The following is an 18,180-nucleotide window of genomic DNA, read 5'->3' as shown; positions in this document are numbered from 1 at the left end:
CTCATCACCCATCTTCCTTCCAAATGACTCTCTCGAGGCTCCTCCTTTGGCAGGGTGCCTTCTGGGGGCTGACTGGGGGACTTCTGCTTGGCTTCTTTCGAATGATATTGGAGTTTATCTACGGAACCTGGAGCTGCCCAGCAAACAACAAGTGCCCTCTGATCATCTGCAGCCTGCACTACCTCTATTTTGCCATAAGCCTGTTCGTAGTCAGCCTTCTCACCATGCTGGCGATCTCCTTATTCACAGACCCGATTCCAGATAAACACGTAAGTGCTGCTGTTAGAGGTTCTGGGGCCAGCCTGCAGGCCCAGTGTGTCCCCGTGAGCAGGACTCAGCTCTGCTGGCCTTAGAGAATAGAATAGTGTGCATTCCTGCCTTCTCTTTGAAAAAGGGAGTCGGGGGTGGAGGTGGGGGGTGGTCAGAAATAGGCAAATGCCACAGAAAGGGCCCTGCCTTAAAAACAAAACTAAACTAAAAAGATTTTGTTTTTGTTTGTTTTTTTAAAGATTGGCACCTGAGCTAACAACTGTTGCCAATCTTGTTTCTTTTTTTTTCCCTTTCTGATTTTTCTCCCCAAATCCCCCCAGTACATAGTTGTATATTTTAGTTGCAGGTCTTTCTAGTTGTGGCACGTGGGACACCGCCTCAATGTGGCCTGGTGAGTGGTGCCATGTCCGCGCCCAGGATCTGAACCAGCGAAAACCCTGGGCTACAGTAGCGGAGCACGCAAACTCAACCACTCGGCCACAGGGCCCCCCCTAAAAAGATTTTCAACAATCCACCAATTAGGTATTCACTTAGAATAAGAAGTGTGACTTTTAAAATGCAAATTTTCCTTGGAAGTGTTAAGATCACTACCTCAGTATGAATTAATGTTATCAGGGCAGTCCCAGCTGCCACCCACCCAGAGAGAATTAAGCCAACAGCAAGGAGGAGGGGACTTTAATGCTGGCAGCTGCCTGTGGCCTGCTGGGGCTGGATGCTTCTCAGTCTCTCCTTGCCCAGCATTTCCCACCAGCCAGGAGACAGGTGTCAGTCGCCTCAGTTGAGATATTAGAAAGCCTGGGCTCAAAGAAGTCAAGTCATTTGCCTAAGGTACCAAAACTACTAAGTAGCGGGGCTGGGCTCCAACCTGGCTCCACCATGTCACCTACTTTGGCATGGCCAGTAGGCTTAGCAGGACAGGGACTTGGCAGAGGCGGAAAGCAGCAGGGAGGGTCCTGGGTGTCTGAAGTGGAGGGAGGAGCTCAGAGGGAGATGGGTCTATGAGACCATGGGCCTTTCTTGCAACTTTGCCTGGGGTCTAGGTAAAAGCCGAAAACCTGGAAGACAGCCTCAGGGTCCCCAGCTCAACCTTGGGCTTTCCTTATGGCCATGCTTTCTGCTCAGTAATTGCCGTTTGATTCGTTCCTCTCTCGTGCACAGAGCCCACTTGGAAGAGGGACAGAGCAGCTGGGAGGACAGCCAGGGTGGTCTGGAAGGTACACGCCCACCACACATCCCCCTGCATCAGTGACAGTGGGGAGCCTTCCCTGCTCGCAGCACCTTGAGAAGCTGGGGGTGGTGGACTTAGTTTCCTTTTGCTCAGGGTCTTAGTCAGTTAGATTGTCTGCGTTCTTTTCTGTTCTTCTCGTACTCTCAACTTTTTGATTTTGCCCCCTTCTTAGTTAGCCAGATACTTGTTCAGCATTTCCCACTTGCCTAGCAGTATGCCAGGTGCTCTGGAGAACGTGGGAGGGGGAGATGAAGAGAGAAATCAGTGTTTATGGGTCAGTGTCAGTGTGCCAGGCCCTCTGCTTACCACTCCCAGAGGAGGCGGGACAGCACAGGAACCACGGCCATCCACAGGGCGATGACAGTGCAGTCGGGAAGGCAAATGCATACATGTGGCATCCTCAGGAAGCAATGAGAGGCTAAATCCAAGCTCTGTCGTTAACACAAGAGAATTTTAGTTCCAACATGCAGTCTGAGAGGTGGGGCCAGCGCGGGTCTTGGAGGAGGCTGGCTGAGGAGGGGGCTCAGCCCCGCTTGTCCACATCCCTGCTGTATGTTGCAGGGGAAGGGCACTGAGATTCAAATATACTGAGGCTGGTATAAGAGATTAAAGTCTATTCCAGGAGAGACTTGGTGGAAATGTTCACTTAGTTGTGCCTCTGCTGACCCTAACCCTTAAAAAAAAAAAAGCAGCAATTGGCTGGATTTTGTTGCTCCCCAAAGTTTCCATATATGTTTTCAGGAAGAGAAGAAAATCACAGTCCAAAAAGGAAGGAATGTTCTCCTTCTGCATCGTCAAAAGCCCTGTTGAGCTTGGGCAACTGAGCTGGGCGAGGGCCAGGCAAACTAGATAAAGCCTCTCCTAGGCTGAGTTACTGCTCGTCTCAGGCGGCCAGTAGGGCCTTCTGGAAGGAAAGCAGCTCCTGGGGCTGCCCTGGCCTCATCAGGTGAGAGGCTTCCTCCTGCAGCAGAAGCAGCAGACCAGGGGTGAGGGGCAGCTTCTTCCACCCAAGGGCACAGGTTCCTGGACCCTCAGAGCTGGAAGGAGCCCTGAGCATGTGGCCTCCTACCCTTTGCTTTTCAGGTGAAGGACACTGAGGCCCAGGCAGGTTATGTCACCTTTGCCACGGCCACAACTGAAATCCAGAGTTCCCAAGTGTCACCCGTTCCTTGCGTCTTTCATTGGAGGCTAACCACCAGATATTTTTTTAGTCCATCAAGATCCTGGTGCCCAGCTTCCCGGTACCATAGGCCTGCATGACAGGGCCTTGGGTGGTGACATGCCCCTGCTCTCCCCCCAGCTCCACCGGCTCTGTTGGAGTTTACGAAACAGCCAAGAGAAAAGGGTCGATCTGGATGCAGAGACACAAAGGAAGAGACCCGCACCCCAAGCACAGCCAGGTGAGAAGGAAGATCCAGAGCCCACAGAAGGGGTCCTGCCTCCCCAGCACCCCTGCCCCACCGTCTCCACTCCCAGAAATGCTCTTCCAGGCAGAGCCCCTGACTTTCGTTTTTCCTAAGCTGCCTTCAGGAATGTTTGGGGTTTGTTGAGGTTGAGATGCCTCTTGGACATCCACATGGAGCAGGCTGGTCTGGAGAGATCTATGTGAGAGACAGCAGCAGGAGACAAGGCTGGCCCCAGGAGGGTGGGTGCAGGGGGAGGCGGGGGAGCCAGCCAAGGGGTGAAAAACAGAAGTGTTTGCTGACCTAGAAGCTTTTGGGGGTGCAGGGGTGATCCATTGAGATAAATGCTGATGGGTGAAGAAAGATGGGGCCTGAGAACTGACCATGGGATTTCGCGACACAGAGATCATGTCATGCCTCGACCAGAGCAACCTGGTGGAGTGAAGTGGAGCCACATGAAAGGGGGAGGGGGGCCTTACACAGGGACTCAAGAGGAGAGGATTTCTCAGAAGGGGGGCAGGAGATGGTCTGTAAGGGGGAAGGGAGGAAGCAGCCCTATCTAAGAGGGCACCAGGGGAAAGAGGTCCAGGGACAACTAGATTTCAGTCCCAGCAAGAAGAGAGAGAATGTTCCAGGAGAGGCTTGGACTCTATGGGGCCTGAGGCCCTAGAGGAAGGGTTTCAGCAGATGGGGTCAGAAAGGGAGTATTGGGGCCACAGGGGAGGGTGACCTGAGCTTCTTGGGGCCCTGACGCAGACAGGGATAAAAGCCTAATGAGATTAGTCCTGAGTCTGGGCAGAGGGTACTGGGGAGGCTATGAGTCTGGGGGAGGGAGGGAATGGCCTGCCTGGGGAGAAGGCAGCATTCTGGGGCCCCCGCTCCATTCCTGCCAGCGAAGTTCAGAGCCCAAAGAGGCCCCGGGGCACCCTCCTGACAGCTGCAGAGGAGACCCTGGGTTGGAATGGGCTTCTTGGACTTCTGCGGGGGCGGGTGTGGAGCAGGGGAGCGGCCTTTCCTAAGCAGAGCTGCCCCACACACCTGGAGGATGCAGGGCTCCTGGGAGTTTCTCTTCTGTAAGGGGGGCGCTGGTAAACTGGCTGCCCACAGTGTGCCAGGTGCTTGTTCTTAGGGCACATCCAAATTCCTCTTCTTCCTTATTCCACTGTTGTGGGTGGATGATGATGGTGACAGTGGCCAACATTTATAGCCCATTTGGGATGTGCCAGGCACTGTCGAACTTATACCCATGTGTGATAGGTACAAATGTTATCCCCATTTTAGATATGAGGAAACTGAGGCAGCAAACAGTTAAGTAACTTACCCTGGGCTCCATAGATAACCAGGCAGTGGTGGAGCTGGGATTTGAACGCAGGCAGTCTGACTCCAAAATGTGTACTCTTGGTCACTGGCCTGCCCACCGCCTATCACACAGCCCTTGGGCTGTAGTCAAATGATCAGTTGCCTTTTACATACAGCAGCATCTTTGGGCCTGGCAGCTGCATGATGGTGTGACAACATGGCTATCTGAGAGAATGGGGCCTGAGTGTGCTGCTCAGGACTTCTCAGCACCACCTGCAGATAGCTGTGTCCCTGCCTTTGGGGTCCTCCAGCTGCAGCCACCCTCCTCTTGCAACAGGGGCTCCTCTGTCCCTGGCTGATGTGTTCCATCATCCCTGGTGCCACCTCAGCCTCAGGACACAGCTGGCGTAGGGGGTGCCCAATGGGATGAGACACTGATCACAGCGCACTGTGCTGGGAGCCCGCTCACTTTGGGACTGAGATGTGCTCCTCTTGTCATCAAGGAGGGAACCGTTCCAAGGCAGAGGCTGGGGCCCACGTGGGTGTGCTGGAGCTGGCCATGGTGCTGACCTGCTCCTGAGCAGGCCTGAGGAGAAGCCAGCACAAGCTGTACTGACAGACCCGGAAGCAATGTGTCAGCTCCAGAGTTAGGCATTCTCACCAATTTGGCCTAGACAAATGAGCGTAAACTTTCCTATAATTCCTAGACTTCCTTCCTTTGCCTCCTGGAAAACACCAGTGATTCCCCTTCAAGGGCCCGGAGAGTCTTATTTTAGGCCAGGCCATGAGACTGGTACCTGCCTGGAGAAGGTACTCCCCAAGAGGTTGCCAAGGAGAGCAGTGTCTGCTTCCAGAAATCAGAGGGTTTCTTCCATCCTCTGGAGAGGAGCAACTGGGAAGATTCAGAGGAGTAGCCACTTGCCCTAAACCTATAGAGCCGTGTTCACCCATGTGCCTGTGACAGGAAGCGTGGGCACACTGGGGGCACACCAGGAAGGACCTGCTTCTATGACAGTGGAGGCCCCCTCAACACCTCTCCCGCCCCATCGAGGGGATCTGGGCCTAGGTGAAGGCTCTGCTGGTGGAAGGCAAGCGTGGCCCCAGGCAGCCCCCACTCTGCCCCTGCCACGCTCCCCTCGTCCCTCACCCCACTCTCCCGGGTCTCTGAGGGTGGGGTAGGTTTTCCGCATCAGGGGCTGAGACTGTTCATATTAGGAGCAAGTCTCTCAGTCTCCCTGCTGGACTCACTGCTGAGACGTGACCCCCTAGAAAGTCCTCCCCGCTGTGGCCTGTGCCTCCTGACCTTGGCCTCTTCCCTTGTTCCAGAAGTATTCAAGGAGGCGCAGAGCTGCCTCTGGAAGGCCTGGGATGTGTTCTGTGGCCTGGAGCCGCAGCCTGGCCCCAAACTGGCCCCCAAAGAGGCAGCCGTGCAGAAGATGGAACGTGGCACCACATCTGGAGGCACAAAACACAGTGTCACATCTGAAGGGACAGAACACAGTGCCACATCTGAAGGGACAGAACACAGTGCCAAGTGGGAAGGGACAAAGCGTTGTGACACGTCACAGACGCCCTTCTGGAGAAAAGTTGCCAATATCAGCGCATTCTTCTTGATAGTGATCGTAATCCTCTGCCACATTTACTACTCCTAAAGCAGCTGGGCCCAGGGGCGTCTGGGAAGAGCAGACAGAACACGGCCGCCTCAGACTCCTCATCACTAAAGGGGGAAGGCTTTCCTACCAGGAGACCCACAGATACAGGACCAGGGATTAAACTCGTGAAAACGCTCCCTCAGTGTCACACGTCAGGTGCCACCAGCTGCAGGACATGCGTGCAGACAGGACAGAGTAAAGTCCTTTCATGATTGCAGAGACTATGCAAATGAGAACATCTGTTCCTTTACAAAATGAGTCACTTTCTCCAAATGGCTCTACTGCATAAACACTGACTTTCACTTTAAATTTAATTTTGGCTTTTTATCTCTAGATATATTTGGGATTTTTGCTTGTGTTTACTTTGATGGCCCCATTTCCTTCCAATACCCAACCTCTGTTTGCTTTGTTCTCTCCTCCTTTTCAAAGGTATGGCCCTGCTACAAAGCTGCCATGTAGTGTAAGTGTCCCTGTGACACTGCGGTTCCCACCCACAGGGGCCTTGCCCGCTGCTGGTGACCTCACAGGCCGCTGGAGCCAAAGCTGCCTGTGGATGGAAACTTTGGCTCCTGCCTGGACCAGTGGTGGGGCTGAGAACAGGCTTCCCCACCACTCAGCACCGTCTGGCTGCAGCCAGCCAGCACCCCCAGAGGGCAGATGGAAAGGAAACCTCCTTCCTTGCCAAGCTCTTTGCAGCCCCCACCAGTCTGTCTGCCACTGGGATGTTCTTAGAAGCTGGGTCCCAAGGTTAGAGTCCTTTTAGCAGTCAAGTATAGGCCACCCCTGGGCTGTGTGTCTGCAGGGGATCCTGAAGCCGCTCCTTCCTGTTCCTTCTTCTCAGACCAAAATAAATGATTTGTGTCTTTAGACAAAGTTTCAGGTGCCTTGAAGTGATTTGGGGGAGGCCCAACCAGCATCAGAAAAATCACACTCTGAAGGCACACTCACATGACCGGTCCGTCATCCCCAGTTTACTCCTTCAGCTGACATTTTTGAGTGCCTGTCATGTGCCAGCCACTGCAAGGAGATAGCCGTGAACAGAGCCCGTGGTGGATGGAGGAAACACGATGAAACCCTGGCGGTGACAGCCAGCATGTAGTGTGGCCTGCTGTTTTCCTGCCCGGGGTAAGGGCGTTATCTCACTCAAGCCACAGAACCACGCTCTGTGGAAGGACTAGAATTAACCACATTTCTCAAGGGAGGGGACTGAAGCAGCTCAGCAAGGGAACTTAGGAAATAGGGAGTGGGCACAAAGCCTGAAGCAGCCCTGCCTGACACCAAGTCTACACACTGCTCCTCCACACGCTGTGTATACTGCAGGAGCGACCTGCAGAGAGCCCCGCCTAGCCTCGGAGTCAGGGAAGGCCTCCCATGACCGAAGGAGGAGGTCATTTAGCTGGATAACAGAAGGGACAACGTGTGGGAAGACACGAGGCAAGGATGTGAGACATGTTTGAGGATGCCGAGACATGGCCTGTGTGTGGGAGAACAGTGGGCGACGGGGAGGGCAAGGTGGGCAGGCGCCTGCCCTGCAGGCCTTAGATGCTTTGGGATCCTGAGTCCCTGAGAGTTTCAGCAGGGAAGTGAGAGGATCAGATTTGCTGCCTGTGCTGGGAAGAGGACAGGGAGGCAGGAACACCCACCAGGAGACTTTCAGAGCAATGCAGGCAAGTCAGCAGTGGAGAGGAAAAGAGAAGGGAATGGCAGAACGGAAGCCAGCAGTCAGATGTAGCAAGACTTGAGTAATTAGACTTCTGAAGGGAGGGGCCGAGGGTGACTCTGGCTTGAGCATGTGGGCAAAGGTGCACCAATTCGGAGACAAGCTGCACTGGAAAAGGGCAGGCATGGGAGAGGAGCAAAGCACCATTTGGGACAGAGAGAGTTTGAGTTGCATGAAGATACTTATTGCCATCTCAATACTAGGTCTTCTGATCCAGGAACATGGGATGTCTTTCCATTTATTAGGTCCTCTTTAATTTCTTTTAATAAGGTTTGTTTTCAGCAATCAAGTTTTTCACTTCTTTTGTTAAATTTATTCCTAGGTATTTTATTCTTTTTGATGCTATTGTAAATGGAATTGTTTTCATAAGTGCATTTTTGGATTGTTCTTGCTAGTGTACAGAAAACTTTTGTATATTTATCTTGTATCCTGCAACTTTACTGAACTCTTATTAGTTCTCATAGTTTTTAAGCATATTCCTTGAGGTTTTTCATATACGAGATCATGTAGTCTGCAAATAGAGATAGTTTACTTTTTTCTTTCCAATCTGGATGCCTTGTATTTCATTTTCTTGCCTAAGTGCCCTGGCTAGAACCTCCAATACAATGTCAAATGAAAGTAGTGAGAGCAGACATTCTTGTCTTGCTCCTGATCCTAGGGGACAAGCATCCTGTCTTTCACCACTGAGTATGATGTTAGCTATGAATTTTTGCAGATGTTCTTTATCATGTTGAGGAAGTTTCCCTCCACTCCCAGTTTGCTGAGAGGTTTTGGGTTTTTTTATGAATAGGTGTTAGATTTTGTCAAGTGCTTTTTTTGATCTTATATTAAGATGAGCACTGGGGCCGGCCCAGTGGCACAGCGGTTAAATGTGCACATTCCACTTTAGCAGCCCAGGGTTCACCAGTTCGGATCCCGGGTGTGGACATGGCACCACTTGTCAAGCCATGCTGTGGCAGGCGTCCCACATATAAAGTAGAGGAGGATTGGCACAGATGTTAGCTCAGGGCCAGTCTTCCTCAGCGAAAAGAGGAGGATTGGCAGCAGATGTTAGCTCAGGGCTCATCTTCCTCAAAAAAAAAAAAAAAAAAAAAAGCATGTGGTTTCTATCGTTTATAAGTTACATTGATTCATTTTCATATATTAAACAAACCTCGCGTTCCTGGGGTAAATCCCTGTTGATCATGGTGGATAATACTTTTTTTATGTGGCTGGATTTGGTTTGCTAATATTGGTTGACTGTTTGTGTCTATTTTCATAAACGATCTTGGTCTACAGTTTTCTTTTCTTATGATGTCTTTGGGTATCAGGGTAATGTTAACCTCATAGAATAAGTTGGGAAGTGTCCCCTCGTCTTCTATTTTTTGGAACAGTTTGAGAAGGATTGGTATTAATTCTTGCCTGGAAACACTTAAGGGTAGACGTGAAGTTGGATAGAATGGTCCAGAACTTGGGAGAGGCTGGGACTACAGATTGAGATTTAGGGGAGAGAAGGCAGCGAGTGGGTACCTAGCTAAGAAGGGGAGGAGGACCCACAGCCAGGCAGACGAGACTGTGCGGGAGAGCGGGAGGAGAGAGAGCCTAGAACAGAGCTGTGAGAAACCCCCCGCCATGGTCATGCCAAGAAAGAGGGTTCTACGAAGGAGACCAAGAGGGCACAGCCAGAGCCTCGGGGGGAGGACCGAGACAGCTGCCCCAGGGAGCACGCACACCTGGGCCACTGCGCGGGTCAGACACACAGAGCGCGGGGCCCTGCAGCAAGGGGGCAGGGGCCCTGGGTCAGAGGTGTTGGTGAGAGGGGAGGGGTGGAGCCAGCCTGCTCTGGGGGGGGATGTGAGGGAGTGGAGCCCCTCAGCCCCTCTTCTCCTAGAGGAGACAAGGTTACCTCTTTGGGGCCTTGTTCGAGAATGAGCTTTAAGAAACCCCAGTGGGCCCAGCCGCCAGTGCCTTCCAGAACAAGAGGGCCTACTTGCTAATCCTCCAATTCCAGAGACAAACTTCTCTGCGTGTCTTCTAGGAAAGTGAAGGCCCGAGTCACTGGGAGGACAGCAAGAGGGCGCTCACTCGGGGATCCTGGTTCTGCTGATCATGTTTACTCTGGGAGGAGCAGACATCCCATGAGCAGGGAGGTTCTGGCCCACAGGAAGTATGGCTGCCGGTGGGTGCTGTCATGAAAGAAACCTCGTTCGAGGCGGGAAGCCTCAAAGAGCTCCCCTGAAACTGAGCTCCACTCCTGCAGCTTCTCTAGCCGAGGTCAGAGCTGGCTCGAGAACCGTCACCCAGCCAGACCAGGCAGGGACGGGGGAGACAAGGAGACCCCACACACACCCTGGGTTCTCCTCCCCACCCGGCCAAGCTCTCCACCCTCCTTGGCCAGTGTCGCTGCGGGGAGAAGAGAGGCAGCTGGAGACACAGGAGGAAGGCTTGCCCAAGGGCCACGCTCATGCCCTGTAGAGAGCAGGGGGTGGGCCAGCAGTGTAGCCGCCTCAGGTGACTCCTGCTCTGGAGAGGAAGGCAGCTGTTGGGGGAAGATCTTCAGGAGTACTGTCCCTGTCCTGAGTGCTCATCTCTACAGGTGCTGCTTACAACTAGCAAGAGCCCACATGGGGTGGCACCTTTCACCTCCCTTCCTGCCACCCAGTGTGAGAAGGGAGCAAACCTGCTGAGCAGGGCCATGCCCCACCACACTCCAAGGGCCTGGTCACGAGAGTGTCCAAAGCTTGCGTGGTGCCTGGTTCAGCTGCGTTCCCTCCGCCAACCCAACTCCCTGCCTATCCCCCCACACCCCTCTCCCCACCCCCGCCGCCTCCATGGAGGGCCCAGCCCTGCTCACTACCTTCTTGGCCCAGCAGAGAGCAAGGACGCCTCCTGCGCATCCCTGGGCCCTGGATTCAGCCCGTGCTGGCTCTCCTGGCCTGGCCTTTCCCTTTTGGCAGGTGAGGGGAGGTGTGACCATGTCCCAGGAACAGAAAGTGCCTTTCAGACCCAAGATAAAGAGATTCAGCCCTTTTATTCAGGCATGGCACCTATCAGGGCTGGCCTGATAAGATGCTCAAGGTTTCCACTCGACAACTTTGATGGCGACCAGGGCTGCCCTCCGCACAGCCTCATTGTCATCCTTCTCAAGGGCACGGAAGTTGGGCACGTGGGCCTGCAGGAACCTGCGGCCCTCAGGGGCCTCGGCCAGCATGGTGAGGGCCTTGATGGCGTTCAGGCGGGCCTTGCTCAAGGGTGAGAAGAGCAGCCCCAGGAGCGGGGTGATGGCTTCTGCGTCCAGGGCTGCGTACTTCCCTGCGGGCCACCAACATCAAGGGTTCCTGACGGGCCCTCTGCTCCTTTTCCTCTGCCCTCCACCCCCCCACCTCCAGCCTGTGCGTTTTGGGGAGGTGCCACCTTTACCAGGCTCCCTCCCTCACCCTTGCACCTGCCTCTGCCTCAGCCTAGACCAGGCCCCATCATCTCCTGCCCCTCCAGGCCCTTCACTGGCTTCTCCGCAACCACCTGGCGCCTGTCCTCACAAGGGAACACAAATGGTCTCTTAAAAATTAATATGCAATTATTCAAATATTTCCTGAGCACCTACTCTGCACCAGGCACAAAACACACCTAGGTCTCGCCTTCATGGTGTTACAGTCTAGTGGGGGACACGGACATTAATGTGTAAAGGAGACACCCCACGTAACCCTTTGCTGCCCTCCCCACCACCTCACCTGCTAAAAGGCCACATGGCTGGCCCTGCCCCTGCCCTTCCTGCACTGAGCACTCTTCTCTTTGCTGCTGAGGCCTGTCCAGCCCCTCTCTGCCCTGCTGACTCCCATGGCCTCTGGGTCACCACCCATGCCCCTCCCAGAGGAGGCTCTGCCCCGTCCGGGGCCCACTGCGCGCTGTGCCTCTTCCCCATACACTCGCCACTCTGCCACTCCCACCAAACCGTAGACACCCGAGGCTGAGATGTCTGGGTCCCGGCTGCCCAGGGCAGGGCCTGGCACGAGGCAGAACTGTGGGGACCCTTGGCTGGAGTGATAGCTCTGGAAAAATGTGGCCTCACATCCATGGGTTCCAGCTGTGGCCCGGCCCCCCGCGAGCCCTCCAAGAGATCCCATAGGAAACCCAGGCAGAGACACTGCACTGAGGACACCCATGAGACAAACACGCACGAGGAGCCCCAGCCTGGTGGTCAGCATCCTGACTGCACCATCGAATGGGGGCTTTGGACTCTGGGAAGGCCCCAACCTCTCCCACTCTGGTGTGTCTCAGATTCCACCAGTGGGGGGTGGCCTGGGAGGACCCCACTTTGGGGGGCTTTGCAGCATGCTGATTGAGAATCAGAGGCCCAGACAGTCCTCCATGGAACGCCAAAGAAGCACAGGGCATAGGGCTGGTGCAGGCAAGTGTGGGCCATGGGGAAAGTTGGGCAGCTTCCAGAGGTCACAGTGGGATGGCCTGTCCCAGTCCCTCCCATTAGCCCAGGGTAGGGGCTAGGGGCTGGGGAGAGCATCTTACACTCTTCTGTGACCCTCCCTCCACTAAGAACAGTAATTTCTTTCCTTTTTTTTCTTTTTTTTCGCTCAGGAAGATTCACCCTGAGCTAACGTCTGTTGCCAATACTCTTTTTGCTTGAGGAAGATTGGCCCTGAGCTAACATCTGTGCCAGTCTTCCTCTATTTTGTATGTGGGTCGCCACCACAGTGTGGCTTGATGAGTTGTGTAGGTCCCTACCCGGGAACCAAACCCAGGCTGCCGAAGTGGAGCACACTGAATTTAACCACTAGGCCACAGGGACTGCCCCAAGAAAAGTCATTTCGATCAAGAAACACCATAGATGCAAGGGCTCCAGTGTTTGCTTAGACCTCCTGATAACTGAATCATGGATGTCAAACTAATCAATCCCAGAATCATGGGAATTCCAGGCCTAAGGAAGAGCCTGGCAGGAAGGGACAGAGGTCCTAATGCAAGTGACCATGGAGTGGCCACGGGCAGGCGGCCTGCTGTGGCCGGGAAGAAGAGGGAGAGCAGAGGATCAGACCCAGCTTGAAGCTGTCTCAACAACAGGCCAAGAGGAGTATTTTGGAGGGGCAGGGGGCGGTCAATACTCAAATTCACTGGGACAGCTGGCATCCTGGGGGGCTGTAGTGACCCCCGGAATCAGCTCCAACACCTGCACGAGGGACAGCCTGCCCGCGCGGACATGCCCAGCCTGCAGGCCGCCTCACCTTCAGTGGTCACCGTGGCGTACATGAGGGCCCCGGCAGCGTTGGCCTGCACCTCCTTCACCTTGTCTTTCAGCAGATGCACCAGGATGGGGATGACGTCATACTGCCATATCTGCTTCTTGCCCTCCAGAGGGATGCTGGGCCAGAGAAGGGACAGCTGGGTGGCTCTGCTTTGGGGGAGGAGTGGGGCAGGATCCAGGGGAACACCAGAGGAAAGGACTCGTGTTGGGACCATCCCTGGCGGTCTGGGCCTGACTGGGGCTAAGGCGCCAGGGTGCAGGGGAGCACTGGTGTGAGGTTTGGGCCTCACCTCTGTGCTCAGACGACCTGAGAGCACAGATTGGGGCCACTGAAGGTGAGACCACCCAGGAGCCAGGGGACAGTGGAGCCTCGTCCTAAGGTATTACTTGGAGAAGAAACTAGACGTGTTCCCTCTGGCCCCAAAATGGGGAGGAGCAAGACCCAGGGCCACGAACCACAGGGAGACTCGTTTTGACTCCAAGTAAGAGTCTGAGCTGCCAGGGATGGGCTAAGCCATGCAAAGAGCAGCAAGCTGCTGGGGGGATGCTGGTGAGGAGCCACCTCAGGCGAGGTGACTTTCTAGGTCACTTCCAGTCCTGGCATTGCATGAAGCTGTGAAAATGAAAGTGGTGGATGCCCCAAGATTTCCTGAAACTGTGAGAGGTTCAATACTGTGCCCCAAAAGAGAAGGGTTCCTTGAGCTGGGAAATGCTGCCCACGGGGCCTCCGGGAGCATCACAGTGTGTTTGTCCTGCAGCAAAGGACCCTGAGTCAGTTATTTGAATCGACCTTTCCCAAACTTCACCACCCACAGAACCCTCTTAATAACATCTCAAAAGACACCGGTGTCTTGTGTCCTGGGAACCCAGTTTGGGAAGCATGGGGATGGCCAGCCACTAGCTCTGACGTTGCAGGGCGGCTGAGCTTGGAGGACAGCGGGCCTTCACCCTCAGGAAACTGACCAGAGATGCAGAGTCCTGGGCCCCACCTCCAGAGGTCCCACGCCCGTGCATTCCCGCAGCCAGCACTGTGGGCATCTGGTCCCCGGGGCCCAGCTCCGGACCCTGCAGCAGGGGCAGGGTTGCCCCACCTCGGCACTGCTGACATTTCGGGCCAGATGACTCTTTGTGGTGGGGAGTGTCCCGTGCATTGTGGGAGGTCGAGCAGCATCCCTGGCCTCTACCCTCTCCATGCCAGGGGTAGCCCCTCACCCCCAAGTTGGAACAACCACAAATGTTTCTGCATGGTGCTTCATGTCTCTCGGGGGCCAAAGGGCCCCATTTCGAACCTCTGGTGTCAAGCAGCAAGCAGAGCAAAGCCCTGTCTTCAGGAGCTCCCCTTGGGGATGACACACCGGACAGCAGAGAATGGGGAAAGCACAGGCGGGCTGGGGGAGGCTGCCAGGGGCAAGGCCACCAGTTTATAGAGATGGCGTGGTCCTCGGCAGCTTCACTGGAAAGAGACCTCTGAGCAAGGACCTGACGAGGGTCCGTCTGGGCCGGGCCCCGGAATCTGCATGTTCACAACCTCCCGGGATCAGCGGCCCTACTTGCAGAAACGCAGACCCCGGTCTCTAGTGAGGATCCCAGACGGAAGGAAAACCAGGACTGGGGGAGGCTAGAGGTGGCGGGACAAAGGGAGGCAGCCACAGCTCAGGCAGGGGCCCATCCTCGGGAAGCGGGCTGTCCCCCCTCGCAGCTCTGAGGCTGCATGCTTCCTGAGGGCGCAGGCCAGGATTTAGACTGTGACCACGGGTGACCCAGATCTGTCTCCTTGCCTGTAGAGGGAGAGGATCACCCTCCTTGGAGGGGTGTCTGAATGTGCAGCTTGTAGACAACGCCTGGCACACACTGAGCACTGAGTGACCACTGTGACCACAGCTGTGCTGCCGCACTTGCTCTCCTCATGGGGAGGGGGTGACCAACCGTCTCGTTTCACTGAGGACTGGGGGTTTCCTGGGGTACAGGACTGTCCGTGCTAAGCCCAGGGCACTCTCAGGCCGCCAGACATCGATCACCCCAGTGGAGAGGGTCTGCTCCCCCCAGGGCACAAGCAGGAGAGGAGCAGACCCCGGGTGTACACCCTGGAGCTCCAGGCAGTTGGCAGGATGAAGCCCCACTGCTGACTTGCTGCGGGGCCGAGGGTGGCTCGCTTGCCGTCTCTGAGCCTCGGCAGTGGCCCCAGGGCTGGCCACTCCCGCCCTACCCTCTCCGTCCCCATAGCACAGCCAGGCCTAACCTGATGGCCACGAGTGTGCGGGCGGCTTTGCTGCGGATGTTGTTGTTGGCGCTGAGGAGCTTCTCCTTCAGGAAGGGCACCAGGCGGCTGTCCAGCGCCTCAGTGGCATCCTCCATCAGGCAGGCCGCCAGCGTGTCCAGGAGAAGCTCCTGGATATTTTCTTCCTCCCTCTGCAGCTTCCACACCAGTGCGGGGATCAGGCCACTGTTGACAATGCCCTGCGCCCCTGCAGGACAGGAAAGGACAGTGAGGGTGGGACAGCCACCCCCCACCCATTCAGGGGCGAGGAGAGTCCTCAGAGCCAGAGGGGGGCGGGGCCGTTGACAAGACGAATTACAAGAGCCCCCCCGGCCCCGGCTGCCAGGCAGGGGGCCTGAGCAACCACCAGGAGGCTGTGGCTGACAAGCTGGGGTGGGAACCATGAGGCCTCAAAGGACCCTAAAAGGTGCCAGCCCTTGGTCACCTGTGACTGGGGAGCATCTGTCTTAAACAGGCGCTCAGTGGCCTGGGAAGCAGCAGCCACTCCTTGGAGCAGAGCAGCTCACCCCCGGGGCTCGGGCACTGGAGAAGCCTCCCTCCCTTCCCCACGCAGCCCCAGAGGGGGCTCGGGGAGGAGGGAACAGCCAAGCCCCTCCTTCTCACCCGCAACATCTCCAAGCTGCCAGAGACAGCCGACCAGTGTGGCGGGCCCTTAGGGAGAGGAAGAAGAGCTTGGAATTGGGTCTGAGGCAGAAGATTTAGAGTGCACTGGCCAGCATCTTATATACCAAAAAGAGCTGTACCCCCAACCCAAGGTGACAGGAAATCCACAGACTCTGGCCAAGGGGTCTGCAGGAGACTGGTGCCCTGCAGGAAGGGGAGCTCCACGTGGCACGGCCCAGGCGCAGGGGCTGGAGAAGCGCAGTGTGGTGGGCCTACGCCGTGGACCAGTTCCCCCTCACTCCCTCCAGCTCTCCTCCCTCCTGGGGAATGTCTGGTGGGCTGCCTGGAGGAGGACTCAGAACCGGCCCCCGGCACCCCTGGGGGTCCAGCCCGAGTGAGCCCGGAACTGCTCGCAGAGCAGCCCTCCTGGGAAGGGAGCAGGCACCAACAGGGAGGGTGGCCCTTCCCCATGGCACGCAGGTAACCAGCCACAACTGCCCTACAGCCCGCCATCTCCCTGCCTCCCTAGCAGCCACACCGCCAGCTGCGAAGCCATTGACAGCCCCACAGAGGTGGCCGCCGCAAACACCTCTCTCTTCAGCCCTCCCCGGCTAAACCCTCTAATTTACTCTAGAGAGACAAATAAACAGGTTAATTAGCCTAAAGGTCTCTGAGTGCCAATTAGCACCAGGGATTTCCTCTTTGAAGCCACCACCCCAGCCTTCCCCTCTTCCTCCCTGAGGACATCAGGTGGCAGGAGCCCAGGTGAGGCGGCTGGAGAGGCAGGGCCGCGGGTCCAGGGCCTCCCGCTGCCCTGGCCAGCTTCTTCCTGGGGTGTCATGGCAGAGCAGACAGCTCTCCCCATTTGTTCCCAGGGTACTCACGATACAGGAAGAGTATCTCCTGTGGCTTCAAGAGTATTGGGCTTTTTAAGATTTAACACACGTAGATTTCAAAAAAAGCCTAGGTTGGAATCCTGAATGGATCCAGCCGTGTGACCTCGGACAAGTCGCTTAACCCCTCTAAAGCTGGTTCCCTCATCATTAACACAAGCCTCCCTGGCAGGGGTTGGGCGGCATCAGTGGAGTACTGGGTGGGAGAGTGCTCCGAGTAAGCGACTGTCACTGTGTGCCCAGAACGTCTGGACCTAGCAGAGCAAGAGTCTCCTGAATTCCCCGACACTGAGTCCCAGCTCCAAGCAAGGGTTGGGACATGGCGGGACACAAAGACAAGAGCTGCAGTCCCCGCCTGCAGGAGCACCTCCCGGTGGCCCCACAGGCCGCCTCCCCTGGGGGCCTGAGCCTCTCTGCCCCTCGCCCTGTCCTCCAGCTGACCCACGGCCACACTGCGCGCCCCGGCCTCCTGCTCCCCCTTCGCTTCCACCACCCAGCCGGCCGACCCCTCCCCAGCTCACAGGGGAGAGGTGACAGTCGGACCTTCCAAGAAGGATCCTGCTGGCTGATGGAGGAATAAGGATCCTGACAGGGGACACCTGAGCAAAAGCCCGGGGCTGAGGAATTTGTGCATCATCAAATCGGGGCTTCGATGTGTCCTCACTTGCACCCGGGTCTGGGCCTCCTCGGAACGCCTAGGGAGAGGGCTGCTGCTGGAGCCACAGGGCAGCAGAGGCTGCGGGAGGGCAGAAGGAGGGAGTCATGTCAGAAAGTCCAAGTGTTGGAGGTGATCAACTCCACTGCTCTCCCTCTTGAAGAGGATACTGAGGCCCAGAGAGGCTACTCAAGTGCCCCAGGTCCCACAGCAGACCGGGGCAAGACTAGGGCCCTTAGCTCCCCGGGTTCTGTTTCCCAGGCATTTGTCTTGGGCCTCTGCTCCTAGAAATGCAGAGCACCGGGACATGGGTTCATTTTGAGACAGAGGGAGAAGATTAAAAATAAAACGCGTGCCGGGTGTGCCTCTCTGCTCGTTCACTTTGCTTCTTTTCAGCTAAAAGGAGAGTCGCAGGCCTGGCTATTTATAACTAACCCAGATCTGCAATGGCTTGTTCAAGTTGGGGAGGGGGAGTGCACAGACCCCAAGGAAACAAACTAGAGAAACCCCTGGCCTGGCCACAGCTGGGGAATCGGCCGGCCGGTGGGGGGTTGGGTTGGGGGAGCAGGGGAGGTGGGGCACAGAGAAGAGTCAGCCAGGAGGGGACCGTCCAGAGGTCCTGAGATGAGCGAGACCACCCCCACCCTTGGGAAGTAGGGGGACGAGTGGGAGAGTCAGTGGGGACCGGTCACTCCAGCACAGGTTGACATGTGTAGATGAGGAAACCCAGGGCCCTCGGGGCTCTGTCTGTACGGGAAGGGAGGCCAGAGGAGCGTGGGGCAGGGGGCAGAGGCAGGAGGCACGGCGGTGTTTGGGGAGGGCCCTCAGTCCAGCGATGCAGTGTGGCCGGTGAGCCAGGACGGATTGGTTGATGAGCCAGAAGCTCTGCTGGGATTGAGGGATCACTAAGCCCATGGCATGGAAGCCCCTGTGCTTGAGGTTTGGT

At 56.2% G+C, this 18,180-nt stretch overlaps 2 protein-coding genes across 4 annotated transcripts in view; one reads left to right on the top strand and one right to left on the bottom strand.

The window, feature by feature from the left end:
* Window positions 1–10,330, top strand: part of LOC106847137 (sodium/glucose cotransporter 1-like) — a 64,926-nt gene extending 54,596 nt beyond the window's left edge. Inside the window, exons 11-12 of the mRNA XM_070516602.1 lie at window positions 54–269; window positions 2,799–10,330. Coding sequence (XP_070372703.1) covers window positions 54–269; window positions 2,799–3,017 — 435 coding nt within the window. The 3' untranslated portion in view covers window positions 3,018–10,330. The remainder of the gene's footprint in view (window positions 1–53; window positions 270–2,798) is intronic.
* RSPH14 (radial spoke head 14 homolog) overlaps window positions 1–18,180 on the bottom strand; it is a 98,873-nt gene that overhangs the window by 10,426 nt on the left and 70,267 nt on the right. Inside the window, exons 5-7 of one of the 3 annotated variants that reach the window (XM_044775368.2) lie at window positions 15,045–15,270; window positions 12,786–12,952; window positions 10,381–10,863 (exon numbers count right to left, since the gene is read on the bottom strand). In XM_044775368.2, the coding sequence (XP_044631303.1) occupies window positions 10,625–10,863; window positions 12,786–12,952; window positions 15,045–15,270 (632 nt within the window). In that variant the 3' untranslated portion in view covers window positions 10,381–10,624. Of the gene's footprint in view, window positions 1–10,380; window positions 10,864–12,785; window positions 12,953–15,044; window positions 15,271–18,180 lie in introns of those variants that run through there. The other 2 variants (XM_014866296.3, XM_070516601.1) reach the window with 2 other exon arrangements.

The sequence above is a fragment of the Equus asinus genome, chromosome 8 (genome assembly GCF_041296235.1).
Source record: "Equus asinus isolate D_3611 breed Donkey chromosome 8, EquAss-T2T_v2, whole genome shotgun sequence".
In the NCBI taxonomy this organism is placed as follows: domain Eukaryota; kingdom Metazoa; phylum Chordata; class Mammalia; order Perissodactyla; family Equidae; genus Equus; species Equus asinus.
Note: the sequence above shows the minus strand (reverse complement) of the source record. Positions and strands in the feature narration are given on the sequence as shown.